Here is a 17,947-nt window from a genome sequence, read left to right as displayed (position 1 = left end):
ACAACATCTAATGTTGTTCATACAAGCAATATGTCTTAGTTTGCTTTCTATTGCTATGATGAAGACAATGACCAAAAGCAACATGGGGAGGAAAGGGTTTATTTCATCTTACAGTCCATTATGAAGGAAAATCAGGGCAGGAACCCAAAGGCAGAAACTGAAGCAGAACCATGGAAGAATACTGTTTACTTGCTTGATCAGCTTGCTTTGCTTTTTTTCTATAACCTAGGACAATCTGCACAGGGGTGACACTGCCCTCGGTGAGCTGTTTTCTCCCACATCAATCATCAATTAAGAAACTTCCCTATATACTGCCCACTGGTCAATGCTATAGGTATATTTTCTCAATGACCCAAGAGTGTGTCATAAATTCTAACAAGGTGGGAACTGGGTGGGGAGATGTATTGCCCTGTTTGAATGCTGTATCTCTAAGAGTGCACATGCAGTCATCTCAAATCTCTTTATCCCATAAGTTAAGCTAGCCATATACCATGTTAACATTTTGTTTTGGAAAGACTCCAACTATGAAAAGCCTTTTATATAATTAAGGAGAGCAAGAATCCACAGGTCAATAAAACTGCAATCTCCAGAGTCAGAGAAGTAGCTATTTTAGAAATAGAGATCTCTATGTCTGAGCCCAACCTATGACCTCCCATTAACTTGATTTAGCTGAACCAGTTCTCTGCCAAGCTATCAAAGTAGGGAGTAAATGAGACATCAAGAGCCATTCTAACTTTCCTGAACAACCTAATCAAAAGGAAGTCTTGGGGCCTTCAAAATCTGACTTATTTTAACACCTCTCACTAGATATTGGAACTGAGAAGAGGCCAACAGGAGGATATCTCTTTAAAACTTCCCCTCAGCAATTGTCACTTGCTTTTGGGTGATCCACCCCCTGGGTGAAATGTGTTCCCTTTTCCCTTCTTCAGGTATGAGCCACGGAAAGACTGTGGACTGGATGGACTCTCGTGGGGAAGAACAACGCCTTTGGCAGAAGATGCTTGACAACCTTGGAATGCCTGTAGAGGGAGTTCTCATGCTACGGTCCAGCATGGCAAAATGTAGGCTATGAAGGGACCAACTGCAAGAACTATATCTCTGGATGTCAGCTGTTTCCTCTCAGCAAAGGACTGGGACCTTGAATTCTGTTTTCCTGCCGTTTCTCACCTAAGGGTATTTGGACATGAGAAATATGTCAGTATGGTGAACATTTAGGATCTTGCTGATTGCCGATACACACACATACACACACACACACACACACACACACACACACACACACACGAACACACCATTCTATATATTCACCTACACAGGACTCCCTAATTAGGCAATAGAAAATGTACCACACCACCTTGCCAACAATCAAACTGTGCAATGGCTCACAGGCTTTGTGTTGATAAAAATAACACAAGCTTATTGGAATGTATTTTAGATTAGGAATCCCCAGACTTTTTCCAACTGAGTTACTTAAAGTTTCTTCAGTTTGAGGAGAGAAGGTAATGCAAAGAAGGTGGATTGCTTGAAGAATAACAAAGAGAAATACTGGCCACCTTTTTCTTATCCTAGGATTACCTGTGATATAAAACAGGCATCCAAGGGATGGTTCATCGGACAGGATAGAACACTATTATAATGGCAAACTTCAGGATGGACAGAGTGTTTCAAGATGTACTGGTGGGACGTTGGTAATTACAAAACTCATGATGTAATTCAGCCTCCTTTTGAAGGTGAAAATAGTTAAATGGTTACACATAATCACACACACATACACAATAACACACACACACACGAAACACACAGAAACAAACCAGAATGTGTGTAGAAAAACGGAATATACTTTTTCTTGATGGCAATCTAGCAATTAGAGAACTCTTACAAAAATATTTTGTAAAATATTTTAAGCCATTAAGTAAAATGAAATGAGAAATAAGGGCAAATCAATTCGTCTTTCTACATTTCATTCACTAGAGAGACTAGTTAAGTGAAAAAAGAGATACTCTGCTGTCTGTTTCCTGTCAGGACTCCATGTTCTCTTTCACTTTCCTCAAGTTCTTAGTATTCTCTTACACTATTATAATAGACACCCCAAAAGTCTTAAAATGAAAATCAATTTTCTTTTGCCTAGGAAGGTTGCCTAAGAAAGCTCTGCTTCCTGTTAATAGGCCTGAGGATCTAAATCAGATGCTTATATCTCATGCTCCTTAGACCAAACAAATAGCCTGAGTATGGCGATGGCTGAGGTATAATTGCATAAGTCTCACTGATCAATCACCTAAGTGTGTTATGTCTCATTGGCCAAAAGAAAGATGTATTGCTAAGTCACAAATTATTTTAAAAAGGAACTATACCTTGCCCACAGTGATGCCAAGACAAAAGTGAGGGTGTGAGAAAGGATGGTGAAACAGAGGCCAGTAGTTGAACCCTGTTATAAGTCCTGTCACTTTGGTACCTAAGCTACCAAATTTAGATACAAAGTCAGTTAAATCCAGAAGGGATGCCAAGCTTGGTTGCTTAGTTTGTGAGATCCAGCCCTGGGGTCAAGAGAGCTGAAATGACTTGTCCAAGATCACGTAGAGGCTGTGACTGAATCTGGACTTAAGCTTTTAGACAACTTTGACATGACTCTGTGCCTATCAAGGTGGATTATTTAAACATTAAACATACATGCTCTATGCCAGATATAGTGGGTTGCACTTGTAAACTCAGCACTTTAGAGGAAGAGGTAGAGGATTGGGAGTTCAAGGTGAGACTAAGATACAAGGAGAATTTTAGGCTGTCCTGGACAGCCACACCCTATCTCAACAACACTCCATGCACCAAAAATATGCATAGCCCAGATATGTTCTGGAGTCAGATTCAAACCCCAATTGCTCTTCATTTGAATACATGAAAACCTCAGAAAATGTAACAAATGAATGTCATGGAAGAATGAAACCATGTTCAGGTTCATCATACATAGTTATTATGGTATACCAGAGAGTGCCCAGGCTATTTATGTCTTAATCACAATTCTATCTTTACATTCATTCTCATGGAAAATCGCCTTTCTTGAAGATTTATTTCTATAATTTTATTTAATGATGACAGCTCAGATCTAACTGCCAGTATGACATCTCCATCAGGATAGCTTCTTTGAACTTATATTCAAACTAAGCACTCTACTATCAATCTTGTTTCCAAGTCCTCCTATTTTAGCCCATTCTACCCCAGTTCTTAGGAACATCCCTCCTCTAACCAATGACAGCAACCAGGCACCAGGTAATGATTTGTATTTCTTGCTTCTCCTTTGCTCTGAGGTAAAATCAGTCAGGGAATCATACTGTGTCTATTTAAGTTTCCTTATCACCATGAAACCACCCAAGTCCAAACTAGGATCACAATTTTCATGACTATTTCATGAGTCTCCTAACTCTAACCATTTCACATTATTTATTTATTTATTGTGTATATAAATGATGTGTGTTGCATGTGCATGTAGAGTCAGAGAACAGCTCTGTGGAGTCGGTACTCTCTTTTCACCTTTACATGGAATCTGGGGATTGAAGCTAGGTAATTAGTCTTTTGCTGCAAGTATATTACCAGAGGAGGCATCTCTCTGGCCGTTGCCTTTACAATCATTCTTGTTCTCCATCATTTCAAACTATAAACATAGTGATTAATCTCAAAATGGCATGTTAAATGTCAGAATATACAGAAAAATTGAAAGGCCTTTAAGCACTCTTACACCGATAACCTAAATTAACCATCTAGCATTTGCACATGAATGTAATTGTCTGTCTTTATAGAGGTTATGTCTGCCCATCACCAAAGTGATCTATACAACTTTCCACAGGCTTTCAAAATAAAATACAAATTATTGTGTATGGCCCAGCATAAGAAGGTCTTTTCTCTAGTGTATCCTAAGCTGTGCATCAACCCCTGTCCTCCCTTTCTCTTCAGTCACCTTATATGCTTTTCTTGTCTTCATCGGTACAATCTTCATGAAACACCCAGATCTTAAATGCTACTTCCTCTGGAAAACTTTCTTGATCCTGTTCTGAACTAGGCCATGGAAGCCTACCTTTATTTCCACTCCACTACAGTCATCACAATTATAATAAATTATTCATGTAATGAGCCTTTTGATGCCATATTTGTTGTCTCCCCTCTATGTAACATTCACATGGGTTGAGACAATGCGTTTTCACATCTATATCCCCAGTGCTTCGCTTAGAGTAGCTTATCAACACTATTTGTGAAATAAGTCAAAAGAAAACAAAAAAACTATTTGTGAAATAAGTCAAAAGAAAACAAAAATAACACCCCATAACCTTACATTAGTAAGCATTTTTAAAAGCCACCATTTCAAAGTAAGAGGGGAGGAGGAAATAGAGCAAGGGTGGATAGAGGCTTGCATATCTTTTTTTTTATATACTTGAAACATTGTTTACCAAAATAGTTAGAAAACAGACAATAATTCAGAAAAGAATAAAATCCATCTTTCCTTTTTGTTTTAATTAATTATTTGTGAATCCCACTCAGCAGCATCTGCCCTTGCACGTTTCCCAACAAAATAAAATAAAAAACAAAACAACAAACAAGCAAACAAAAACAAAACAAAGCATAGGAAACACATCATCATGAAAGCTGTAGTTTGTCATTGTGTATTCCACCATGTACCCTTTTGTCCATACTTCATTGCAAATGTTCATTGCAGTGAGTTGTTCATTGGTCTGGTTCAAGACCTCTGGTTTCTGGTACACCATCAATTAAAGATCCTCACCGAGACTTCTGTCAGCGATCTTGTTGTTGCCCTGTGTCATGGAGATGATGCAGCTTTTGGTCAGCAGGACCAGCCTCTTCATGTGCTCCAGCAGTCCATAGATGAGGGAGATGTTGTGGTAAGCCAACTCAAAGCCTTGGATCTAGGCCTAGGTGGTAGCTGAGTTGGTCAGCCTGCCAGCTCTCCTTCATCCACAGCACCAGGGTGAGCTCTCTAGCACTGCCCTGGCTAGCTAACACAGGGACCAGGGTCAGATCTACTGTAGTGCCCAGTCAAGGTACAAGGCCCGCTCTGCTCTCCCAAGTGTTGCATCAGAGGAGGGGCGAGGCTTGCATATCTTAACTAAGGGTTTGGTCATTGACTGAATAAAATGGAGTCTACTGAAAGTTTTGAACTGAAGAATGACAAAATAGTATGCATCTTAACAGTATCTCTCTGACTGCTGTATACAGTACATGGTGAAGAGACAGCAACCTGCAACACTGAGGCTATTTTCTACTACAAGTAACAAAATAAAAATCTAAAGGTTATGGAAGAGTGTAGCTGGAGAGTTATCCATAAGCCTAGAAAATAGGTGTTTCTGTTTGTTTGTTTGTTTGTTTGTTTGTTTGTTTAGTTTGCACAGCTGTGTTCTTCAGACTAGGTCAATCCTGTATTAAGACTACTGATTTTTCATCACTTTTATAGGCACAATGCTGATGATTATTAGATATGCTGAATGAAAGTTGTAGAAGGGAGAGAATTTTGGCAAACTAAGAGTAACTGACAGGGAGACATTACTAAAGTTGGTGAACTGTGTCAATGCTTTTTAGGAAATCTGTGGAAACTAAAAATCAAATTTAAGTTTTCATATATGTTATTCCTTATTGTTAGTAAATGAAATCAATAAATTTTTCATGAACATAAAAAAATCACCACGGATATGCCAAATAGGTTAATTTGAGAAATGCTGTATTTAGAAGACAGACTCTACTTACTATTACAGAATATGTTCAAATATGCTGAAGATAAAAATCTATTGTCAGTTTTTTTAATATGATCAAATCGAGGAAACTGCTAGTGATCCAACAACCCAACTTTTCTGTCTTTACTATCCCTTCCTTAGATCTTCTCCTCCACTAAAAGCCATCTTCTTCTATGGCCCATCCATTCCCCCCCCCCATGACATATGGAGGAAATATGCCTTTCTCACAGGAATCTTTCAATGCTCTTAATCAATATAAACAAATTCACCATCCTGTCAAAACACACTCCATGGAAACACAAGCTAATGTGTCACCATGAGTAAAGCATATATTCCCTCTCACTTCAGTGACTTTACTAGAATTCATCAACCTATGTTGGAGAAGCATCCTTTAAAAAGTGAAACTGCGTAGATAATTGGTATAGCCTGTGGATGCCAAAAGGCTCATATTTTTATCCAATATTTTAATACAGAAGAAAGTTTTCTGTGTTTTCCTTTTGCTCTGAGGCCAGAATTAACACACATAATTAAAGCAAAATTTAGATCACTGGATAGGAGGTCAGAGAACTAGATACCTGTTTAAATCAGAAGAGTACATCCTTGTCTCTGTTGTTAAATATAGTTAAGCAGAGCTGGATACAGTGGTGCATACTTTTAATCTCAGCACTTGGGAGGCAGAGGTAGGTGGACCTCTGTGAGTCTGAGGTCTACAGACTGATATCCAGGACAATCAAAGCTACACAGAGAAACCATGTCTTGAAACACCAAAAGAATATTTGGAAAGCCACAAAGGGAATCTGATTATACTTGCTAAATATTTTACTTACCAATTTCATATTTTGATATCATAAATTTCAAACTTGTTCATGAAAATGTGTAGGAATTGATGAACCACAACACTGAGGTTTTATTTTCAATTATTTTCTTTTAGAAACAAGTAAGGAAGGTAGCCATTCTATCACAGAACAGTCTTATGAAACACTCAGAGATGGAAATATGATTGAGAACTGCAAATATGTTTTTTCTTCATAAATAGATATTTTAAAAGAGAGATTATTGATTTTCAATTGGCATAGAGAAAGGGACATCTAGACTCCTTTCTGTCTTTTTCTGGTGCCCCTTGAATTGATAGCATACATACCAGAGGCTTAGGAGTCCCCTTCTTTTTTGCACATGGGTTTCTGGAAATATCATTATTCAATTTAAACTCTTTCCTGTCACCTCAGAACCCAAGTTAACATTATTTACTTGCAAAACATCTGAATTATCAGAAGCATGTGAAGAGGCAAGTTACCTTGGCAGCTTCCCAAAGTCCTAAGAGGCACTGAAATATATGCCTAAAAGGCATTGGAAATATAATGAAGTGGGGAACTGCTCTCAGGAAGAATATGGTATTAACAGAAAAAAAAATAGCTGCTTGAACATATAGAAGAGGTAGAGATCCTAACCCTGAAGAGCAATTCATGGGTGATAAATTTCTTTTTAAGGGCAGTTTTCTAAAAGACTTGGGGAGGTGCAGTTGTTGCTGAATATGTTATACCAGTTTGGGCCAGACATAAATTCTGAAGAACAAAGGGGAAAGAGGAATTTGCCTTACCTGAGGAATTCCTTTGTATCTCTTCCATAAGTAAAGTGTGCCTCAATAAAAATGTCATACAAATAGGTAAGGAAGATATCAAAGACATAAAATGGTGGAGGAATGATGTAACCCTGTCTACTCAAGATGCTTCGGCAGGAAGATCACAAGCTAGGGGCTAGCCTGGGCAACTTAGGAAGATCTTGTCTCAGAAAAAAAATTAAGACTTGAGCTGGAGCTCAATGTCAGAGCACTTGTCTCACATGTATAAGACCTTGGGTTCAGTCTTCATCAACAAGATTAAATTACATTAAGTTTATCTGAGAAATTCATCATGCCATCAGCTCAGGTAATGGCCCAGCTCTGTGACTGTAGTGGGTCTCCCATTCCTGGAATAAGATTGCATTCATGAGCAAGCCTAGGTTTTCTCTGGGACTTACAGATTAGTCTAGGGTTTCAGTGTGTTATACAAGAAAAGCACATTTTTAATGTCTCATGAGGATTTATGAATCACTGAGCTACAAAGTAAGAGCTATTCAGGAAAAATTAAAGGGGTAATTTTCCCCTTCACAGATGGAATCATCTATACATGTGTTCATTCACTTACCAAGGTAGTCTCCTAAACTTTCTTTTTCTGCTAAGAAGGTGTCCTATTTTGCTTGTTTCTTGTTAATAGATTTTACTGCTTAGAGAAAAACTGTGTTTACAGAAAAACTGAGTAGAAGCTTCAGAGAGTTTTAATATACGATTTATCTCCACAGTTCCTCCTGATTAATCCTTTGAATTAGTGTGGCATATTCATTAGAACTGATGATAGATACAATATTTGCACACTATTTTTAACTAAACATGAAACTTTATAGTAAGGTCCATGTTTTGTGATTTAGAGTACTGCTTGTCTTGACAAATACATAAACAAAGTAAATATTCTTAATAGACTTGCTGCTTTTTGCTTAGCAATATGCATTTAAGGTTTCTTTCATGTCTTTTGTGATGTGATAGTTTAATGCTTCCTGTGGTAAGTGCACTTAATATGATGTCAATCCTTTTCACAAAATTTTAAGTGTTTTATATACGTATAGGTATATATGTTTGTTTTAAAGTATTAGGAATAAAGTATACACTGAGAAATAAATGTTTTTAATCTCAAGAGATGATAGGAACTCTGCATTCATTTGCCTATTTTGTTGTTGGCTACAAAGTTCCTATTTGCTTACCTTAACATGTTTAGTACAAAATTAGTAATAATAATATGGAAATGTTTAACATGTTTACTTCTAAGCTTCTGAATGGAATATTTATTCTAGAATAAAGCTGCATGCCATCCTGTATGTGATGCAAATTATGATGTCTTGTTCATTAAATTCACTTTCCTAGTATTTATAACATGTTGTCTTCCAAGTTATTCTGAGCTCTGGAAGATGGATTGTATGTTCTTGGAGATTGATTATGTGACATCTAGTTTTACTGTTTTTACACTTATTTTTCTCAGAAGATATGAACATTTTCTGAGCTGACATGGAATAGATAAATGTGTAATTTCCATCTTAAAGTTAAAAGTGGTGCTGAACAATTCTCAATTATTAGCTATTTCATCTGCCCCTCAGTTTGGTGTTTGCTCACTTATCTAGATTCTGGCATTTGAAATCACTTTGCCCTCTCCTCAATCAATGAAAGTTCAACCTGCAATACGGTGTATAAAAAATAATCAAGGTCTTCACAAACATAAGACAGGTGATGTAGCCCTAAGGTTGGAAAGTAGAGACATGTTACTTTTCCTACGGTGTGAATGTATCACATACTTAGACTCAAAGAATATCTTAAAAGCCTTTGGCCAAGGAAGTTATTTGACACTGAAGAATGCGCACCTGTGGGTTCATGCAATAAATTTGATTAGTTTCACCACATGTCTCATCATCCCAAAGCAGTCGGTTTGATGTTTTGCTCAAAGTTCGGTTACAGAATCAGCTGATAAACATTTAGTGAGAATGAGGAAATAGCTTCATGATATAGTATGTGCCTTAAAGCACTAGCTTATGTATGCGTGCAAGTACGCTTTCCTGACTCTGTGTGTGTGTGTGTGTGTGTGTGTGTGTGTGTGTGTGTGTGTGTGTGTTCTGTTCTGTTATCTCTCAGAATGGAGAAGGGCATGGGTGAAGGAGCCATGATGTAGAGCTGCAAATGTCTCCTCTTATTTTTAATGCTTTTATTTTTAAAATTTTTATTTTATTGTTATTAATTACAGTTTATTCACTCTATCCCAGCGGTAGGCCTCTGCCCCATCCCCTCCCAATCCCACCCTCTTTCTCCTATGCCCCTCCCCCAGTACATTGATAGGGGAGGTCCTCCTCCCCTTCCATATAACTCTAGTCTATGAGGTCTCATGAGGAGTGGCTGCACTGTCTTATTCTGGGGACTGATAAGGCTGCTCCCACCTCAGGGGGAGGTGATCAAAGAGCTAGCCCCTGAGTTCATGTCAGAGACATTCCCTGTCCCCATTACTAGGGAACCCTCTTGGACACTGAGCTGCCATAGGCTACATCTGAGCAGGGGTTGTAGGTTATCTTCAGGAATGGACCTTGTTTGGAGTATCAGTTTCAGAAAAGACCTCTGGGCCCAGATTTTTTGGTTCTCTTGCTCTCCTTGTGGAGCTCCTGTTCCCTCCATGTCTTGTTATCTCCCCCTTCTTTCCTAAGATTTTCTGCACTCTGCCCAAAGTTTGGCTATGAGGCTCAGCATATGTTTTGATACCCTACTGGGTAAAGTCTTTCAGAGACCTTCTGTGATAGGTTCCTGTCCTGTTCCCTGTTTTCTCCCTCTTCCAATGTCCATCCTATTTGCCTTTCTGAATGAAGATTGATCATCTTACCCAGGGTCCTCCTTCTTGATTACCTTCCTTAGGTGTACATATTTTAGTATGTTCATTCTATATTATATGTCTAATATCCACTTATACGTGAGTATATACTATGTGTGTGTGTTTGCTTCTGGGATACCTCACTCAGGATAATGTTTTCTAGATCCCACCATTTGCCTGCAAAATTCAGGATTTTCTTGTTTTTAATTGCTGAATAGAATTCCATTGTGTAAATGTGCCTCAATTTCTGTATCCATTCCTCAACTGAGGGACATCTGGGTTGTTTTCAGCTTCTGGCTATTACAAATAAAGCTGCTACGAACATGGTTGAGCAAATGTCCTTTTGTACTTGAGCATATTTTGGATATATGCCTAGGAATAGTATAGCTGGATCTTAAGGTGGGACTATTCCTAATTGTCTGATAAAGTGTCAGATTGATTTCCAAAGTGGTTGCACAAGGTTACATTCCCACCAGCAAGGGACTAGGGTTCCTCTTACTCCACATCCTCTCCTGCATGTGTTGTCACTTGAGTTTTTGGTCTTAGCCATTCTGATATGTGTAAGGTGAAATCTCAGGGTCGTTTTGATTTGCATTTCCCTGATGACTATGAATGTTGAACATTTGTTTAAGTGTTTCTCTGCCATTCACTGTTCCTCCATTAATACAGAATTCTCTGTTTAGCTCCGTACCCCATTTTTAATTGGGTTACTTGATTTGTTCCTGTTTAAACTTAAGTTCTTCATTCATTCTGCATATTAGCTCTCTGTCAGATATAGGGTTGGTGAAGTTCCTTTCCCAATCTGTAGGCTGTCACTTTATTCTGACAACAGTGTCCTTTGTCTTACAGAAGCTTTTCAGTTTCATGAGGTCCCATTAATGAATGTGGTTCTAAGAGGCTATGCTGTTGATGTTCTTATCAGGAAGTGGTCACCTGTAGGTTCAAAGCTATACCCCATTTTTTAATCTAACAGGTTTAGTGTGTCCAATTTATATAGAGGTCTTTGATCAATTTGGATTTTAGTTTTGTGCAAGGTGGTAAGTATGGATCTATTTGCATTTTCTACGTGGAGACATCCAGTTAGACCAGCACTGTTTGTTGAAGATGCTATCTTTTTTCCATTGTATGGTTTTGGCATCTTTGTCAAAAATTAGGTGTCCATAAGTGAGTAGGTTTATTTATGGGTCTTCTATTCTATTCCATTGATCTACCATTCTGTTTGTATGCCAGTATCATGCAGTTTTATTACTGTTGCTCTATAGTACAGCTTGAGATCAGGGATGGAACTACCTCCAGAACACCTTTAATTGTAGAGGATTGTTTTAGCAATTCCGGGTTTCTTGTTACTCCATATAAAGTTAAGAATTTTTCTTTCAAGATTGAGAAAGAAATGTTGGTAATTTGATGGGAGTTGCATTGCATCTGTAGGTTGATTTTGGTAAAATGGCCATTTTTATTGTTAATCCTATTGAGCCATGAGCATGGGAGATCTTTGCATCTTCTGGTGTCTTTTCTTCAGAGACTGAAAGTTTTTTTTCATACAAGTCTTTGACTTACTTGGTTAGAGTTACACCAAGATACTTTATGTCTTTTGTGGCTATTGTGAAGGGTGTTGTTTCCCTAATTTCTTTCTCAGCCCATTTGTCTTTTGTATGCAGGAGGACTACTGATTTTTTAAGTTGATTTTGTATCTAGCCACTTGGCTGAAGGTGTTTATCAGCTGTAGGAGTTCTCTGATAGAATTTTTGGGGTCACTCATGTATATTATCATATCATCTGCAAATAGTGATACTTTTACTTATTCCTTTCCAAACTGAATCCATTTGATCTCCTTTAACTTTCTTATTGCACTAGCAATGACTTCAAGGACTATGTTAAAGGGATATGGAGAGAGTGGGTAGCCTTGACTTTTCCCTGATTTCAGTGGGATTGATTTAAGTTCATCTCCATTTAGTTAGATGTTGGCTATAGGCTTACTGTATATTGCCTTTACTATGTTTAGGTAAGTTCTTTGCATCCCTGACCTATCCAGGACTTAAAATATAAATGACTGTTAGATTATATCAAATGCTTTTTCAGCATCTAAGGAGATTATCATGTGATCTTTTTCTTTCAGTTTGTTTTATATGGTGGATTACATTGATGGATTTCCATATCTTGAACCCACCCCTGCATACTTGGGATAAAGCCTACTTGGTTATAGTGGATGATATCTTTGATGTGTTCTTTGATTTGGTTTGTAAGTATTTTATTGAGTATTTTTGCATCAAAGTTCATAAGGGAGATTGGCCTGAAATTCTCTTTCTTTGTTGAGTCTTCGTGAGGTTTAGGTATCCAGGTGACTGTGGCTTCATAGAATGAGTTTGGTAATGTTCTTTCTGTTTCTATTTTTTGGAATACTTTGGAGAGTATTGGTGTTAGCTCTTCTTTGAAGGTCTGCTAGAATTCTGTTCTGATTCCATATGGTTCTGGGCTTTCTTTTTTTTTTTTTTTTTTTTTTTTTTTTTTGATGGGAGACTTTTGATGACAGCTTTTATTTCCTTAGGAGAAATAGGACTATTTAATTGATTTACCTGTTCTTGATTCAGCTTTGGCAAGTGGAATCAATCAAGAAAATTGTCCATTTCATTTGGATTTTCAAATTTTGTGGCATATAGGCTTTTGAAGTAAGACCTAATGATTGTTTGGATTTCCTCAGTGTCTGTTTTTATGTCCCCCTTTTCTTTTCTTTTCTTTTTTTCTTTATTAATTACACTTTATTCACTTTGTATCCCCCTTGAGGTTCTCTCCCTCCTCCCGTTCCAATCCCTCTTTTCCTCCACCCTCTTCATGCATGCCCCTCCCCAAGTCCACTGATAGGGGACTGTCCCCCTTTTCATTTCTGATTTTGTTGATTTGGATGGTCTCCCTCTGCCTTTTAGATAGTTTGACTAATTTTTTTTTCTATACTGTTGATTTTCTCAAAGAACCAGCTCACGGTTTCATTTACTTGGAATTGTTTTGTTTCTAATTTATTGATTTTAGCCCTGAGTTTGATTATTTCCAGCTGTCTCCTCCTCTTGGGTATGTCTGTGTCTTTATTTTCTAGGGATTTCAGATGACCTTTAAGTTGCTTGTATAAGATGTTTCAAATTTCTTCTTGAAGGCACTGAGGTGCTATGAATTTTCCTCTTAGTACTGCTTTCATTGTTTCCAGTAGGTTTGGCTATGTTGTCCCTTCATTTTCATTGAATTCTAGGAAGTCTTTGATTCCCTTCTTTATCTCATCTGACCCAGCTGTCATTGAGTAAAGAGTTGTTTAGTTTCCATGTGTGTGTAGGCGCTTTGCTATTTTTGTTGTTGTTGAGGTCTAGCTTTAGACCATGGTGGTCAGATAGATCACAAGCGATTAATTCAATCGTCTTTATTTATTTTTGTTAATTACACTTTATTCACTTTGTATCACCCCATAAGCCACTCCCACCTCCCCTCCAGATCCCACCCTCCCTCCCCCTTCTTCAAGCATGCCCCTCCCCAAATCCACTGATAGGGTAGGTCCTCCTCTCCTTCCTTCTGATCTTAGTCTATCAGATCTCATCAGGAGTGGCTGCATTGTCATCTTCTGTGGCCTGGTAAGGCTGCTCCCCCCTCAGGGGGAGGTGATCAAAGAGCACGCCAATCAGATTATGTCAGAGGCAGTCCCTCTTCCCATTACTATGTAACCCACTGAACTGCCATGGACTACATCTGTGCAGGGGTTCTAGGTTATCTCCATGCATGGTACTTGGTTGGAGTATGAGTCTCTGGGAAGACCCCTGTGTTCAAATTTCTGGTTCTGTTGCTCTCCTTGTGGAGTTCCTGTCCTCTCCAGATCTTATTATTTCCCACTTCTTACATAAGATTCCATGCACTCTGCCCAAAGGTTGCCCATAAGTCTAAGCGTCTGCTTTAATAGTCTGCCGGGCAGAGCCTTTCAGAGGCCCTCTGTGGCAAGTTCCTAGGTTGTTTCCTGTTTTCTTTTTTTTCTGATGTCCTTCCTCTTTGTCTTTCGGGATGGGATTGAGCATTTTAGTCAGGGTCCTCTCTCTTGATTAATTTCTTTAGATGTATAGATTTGAGTAGGTTTATCCTATATTACATGTCTATATGAATGAGTATATACCCTGTGTGTATTTCTGCTTCTGGGATAGCTCACTCAGCATGATCCTTTCTAGGTCCCGCCAGATTGATTTCCAGAGTAGTTGTACAAGTTTACATTCCCACCAGCAGTGGAGGAGGGTTCTCCTTTCTCCACAGCCTCTCCAGATTGTGCTGTCACTCAAATTTTTCATCTTGGCCATCCTGATGGGTGTAAGGTGAAATCTCAGGGTCGTTTTGATTTGCATTTTCCTAATGGCTAATGACATTGAGCATTTCTTTAAGTGTTTCTCTGCTATTCTATATTCCTCTACAGAGAATTCTCTGTTTAGCTCTGTTCCTCATTTTTTAATTGGACTACTTGGTTTGCTGCTTTTCAGTTTCTTTAGTTCTTTATATATACTGGATATTAGCCCTCTGTCAGAGAAAGGGCTGGTGAAGATTCTTTCCCAATCTGTAGGCAGTCGCTTTGTTTTGATGATGGTGTCCTTTGCTTTACAGAAGCTTTTCAGTTTCATGAGGTCCCATTTATTGATTGTCTCTCTTAGAGCCTGTGCTGTTGGTGTTCTGTTCAGGAAGTTGTATCCTGTGCCTATGAGTTCTAGGGTATTCCCCACTTTCTCTTCTAACCGCTTTAATTTTTCTGGTTTTATGTTGAGGTCTTTGATCCACTTGGACTTTAGTTTTGTGCAGGGTGATAAGTATGGATCTATTTGCATTTTTCTACATGTAGACATCCAGTTGGACCAGCACCATTTGTTGAAGATGCTATCTTTTTTCCATTGTATGGTTTTGGCATCTTTGTCAAAGATCAGGTAAGATAAGTGTGTGGGTTCATTTCTGAGTCTGCTGTTCATTTCCATTGATCCACCATTCTGTTTCTATGTCAGTACCATGCAGTTTTTATTACTGTTGCTCTATAGTATAGCTTAAGATCAGGGATTGACATACCTCCAGAAGAACTTTTATTGTAGAGGATTGTTTTAGCAATTCTGGGTTTTTGTTATTCCATACGAAGTTGAGAATTTTTCTTTCCAGGTCTGTATAGAATTGTGTTGGCAATTTGATGGGAATTGCATTGAATCTGTTGATTGCTTTTGGTAAGATCACCATTTTTACGATGTTAATCCTGCTAAGCCATGAGCATGGGAGATCTTTCCTTCTTCTGATATCTTCTTCTAATTCTTTCTTCAGAGACTGGAAATTTTTTTCATATAAGTCTTTGACTTGCTTTGTTAGGGTTACACCAAGGTACTTTATGTCATTTGTGGCTATCGTGAAGGGTGTTTCTTCCCTAATTTCTATCTCAGCCCTTTTATCTTTTGTATACAGGAGGGCTACTGATTTTTTGGAGATAATTTTGTATCCGGCCACTTTGCTGAAGGTATTTATGAGCTGTAGGAGTTCCTTGGTAGAATTTTTGTTTTCACCCTGGTATACTATATCATCTGCAAATAGCGATACTTTTACTTCTTCCTTACCAATTTGTATCCCCTTGAGCTCCTTCAACTGTATTATTGCTCTAGCAAGGAGGTCCAGAAATATGTTGAAGAGATATAGAGAGAGTGGGCTGCCTTTCCTTGTCCCTGATTTTAGTGGGATTGCTTTAAGTTTCTCTCCATTTAGTTTGATGTTAGCTATAGACTTGCTGTATATTGCCTTTACTATGTTTAGATATGTGCCTTGTATCCCTGATCTCTCCAAGACTTTAAACATGAATAGATGTTGGATTTTGTCAAATGCTTTTTCAGCATCTAAGGAAATTATCATGTGTTTTTTTTTCTTTCACTTTGTTAATATGGTGGATCACATTGATGGATTTCTGTATATTGGACCACCCCTGCATACCTGGGATGAAGCCTGCTTGCTCATAGTGGATGATATCTTTGATGTGTTCTTGTATTCGGTTTGCAAGTATTTTGTTGAGTATTTTTGCATCAATGTTCATAAGGGAGATTGGCTTGAAATTATCTTTCTTGGTTCAGTTTTTGTGAGCTTTAGGTATCAAGGTGATTGTTGTTTCATAGAATGAGTTTGGTAGTGTTCCTTCTGTTTCTATTTTGTGGAATAGTTTGAAAAGAATTGGAGTTAGCTCTTCTTTGAAGGTCTGATAGAATTCTGCACTGAAACAATATGGTCCTGTGCTTTTTTTGGATGGGAGACTTTCGATGAATGCTTCCATTTCTTTGGGGGATATAGGACTATTTAATTGAATTACCTGGTCTTGATTCTGCTTTGGTAAGTGGAATCAGTGAAGAAAATTGTCCATTTCATTTAGATTTTCAACTTTTGTGGCATATAGACTTTTGAAGTAAGTCCTAATGATTGTTTGGATTTCCTCAGTGTCTGTAGTTATATCCCCCTTTTCATTTCTGATTTTGTTGATTTGGATGGTGTCTTTCTGCCTTTAAGTAGCTTGGTTAAGGGTTTGTCTATCTTGCTGATTTTCTCAAAGAACCAGCTCTTGGTTTCATTGATTCTTTGAATTGTTGTATTTGTTTCTAATTGATTGATTTCAGCCCTGAGTTTGATTATTTCCAGCCGTCTACTCCTTTTTGGTGTGTCTGCTTCTTCTTTTTCTAGGGTTTTTAGGTGAGCCATTAAGTTGCTTGAATGAGCTGTCTCGAATTTCTTCTTGAAGGCACTTAGTGCTATGAACTTTCCTCTTAGCACTGCTTTCATTGTGTCCTACAAGTTTGGATATGTTGTGTCTTCATTTTCATTGAATTCTAGGAAGACTTTAATTTCTTTCTTTATTTCTTCCCTGACCCAGCTGTCATTTAGTAACAAGTTGTTCAGTTTCCATGTGTGTGTAGGCTTTTTGCTATTTCTGTTGTTGTTGAGGTCCAGCTTTATTCCATGGTGATCAGATAGGATACAAGGGATTATTTCAATCTTCTTGTATCTGTTGAGGCTTGCTTTGTGAGCAACTAAATGGTCTATTTTGGAGAAGGTTCCATTGTAAGACCTGGGGTCTCACAGCTCAGGAGTTCAAGATCGCGCCCTTCCCAGAAACTCCCCCAGACCAAGACTCGTTGCAAAAGCAAGAGGTTTATTAACCATTGCGCAATGGGGTCACTCCTGCCGGTCAGCAAAGAGTGGCACTGGGAGACAAAGGCCTTTAGGTTTTTCAAAGAAAAATTGCGGGAGATTTGAAGTTGCAGTCTTGGCAATTTAGGATTGGATGAGGAAACTATAAAGTAAGATAATTGGTTAGTCTTAGGTGCTCAAGCTTGGCCAATCCTGCCAAGTGTGGATGCAACTGCGATTGAAGGTGGGGGTGGTTAGCTCATCCTTGAAGATTAGGGGCTACAGACTTTTGGCTGGAGGTCAAAAGCTACTCAGAAGAAGTCTAGGTTTGTTGCTAAGAAATGCTATCTCAAAGACAGGAGTTTTTCTTTTTGCTGAGTGAAGGTCATTGCTTGTTTGCCTTTTTTTCTATCTGCCCTCATAGATAAGGTCACATTTTTCCATTCTCTGGAAAGGTACTAAGAGGCTTTAGCATAACCTGAACCTAAAACTCAAAACTATAGGCTTTAGAAGACATACAGGTTACAAAGTTAGTCTAACCCTTTCATTTCCCCCTTCTCCTTGTAACTGCTTCAATCATGAAGCAGCTGCAGAGTGAGAATTTTATCTTAAGAAATTTTTTTTCTTTTGACTCAACAT

General features: G+C 38.2%; 1 protein-coding gene across 6 annotated transcripts in view; it reads left to right on the top strand.

Annotated features, from left to right (window-relative positions):
* Sytl5 (synaptotagmin like 5) overlaps positions 1-8,676 on the top strand; it is a 356,529-nt gene extending 347,853 nt beyond the window's left edge. For all 6 annotated transcript variants that reach the window (XM_055599625.1, XM_055599630.1, XM_055599624.1 and 3 more), the window contains one exon: positions 930-8,676. In XM_055599625.1, the coding sequence (XP_055455600.1) occupies positions 930-1,072 (143 nt within the window). In that variant the 3' untranslated portion in view covers positions 1,073-8,676. The remainder of the gene's footprint in view (positions 1-929) is intronic.
* Positions 8,677-17,947: the final 9,271 nt, after the last annotated feature.

The sequence above is a fragment of the Psammomys obesus genome, unplaced genomic scaffold (genome assembly GCF_907164565.1).
Source record: "Psammomys obesus unplaced genomic scaffold, mPsaObe1.curated_primary_1811, whole genome shotgun sequence".
Classification (NCBI taxonomy): Eukaryota; Metazoa; Chordata; class Mammalia; order Rodentia; family Muridae; genus Psammomys; species Psammomys obesus.
Note: the sequence above shows the minus strand (reverse complement) of the source record. Positions and strands in the feature narration are given on the sequence as shown.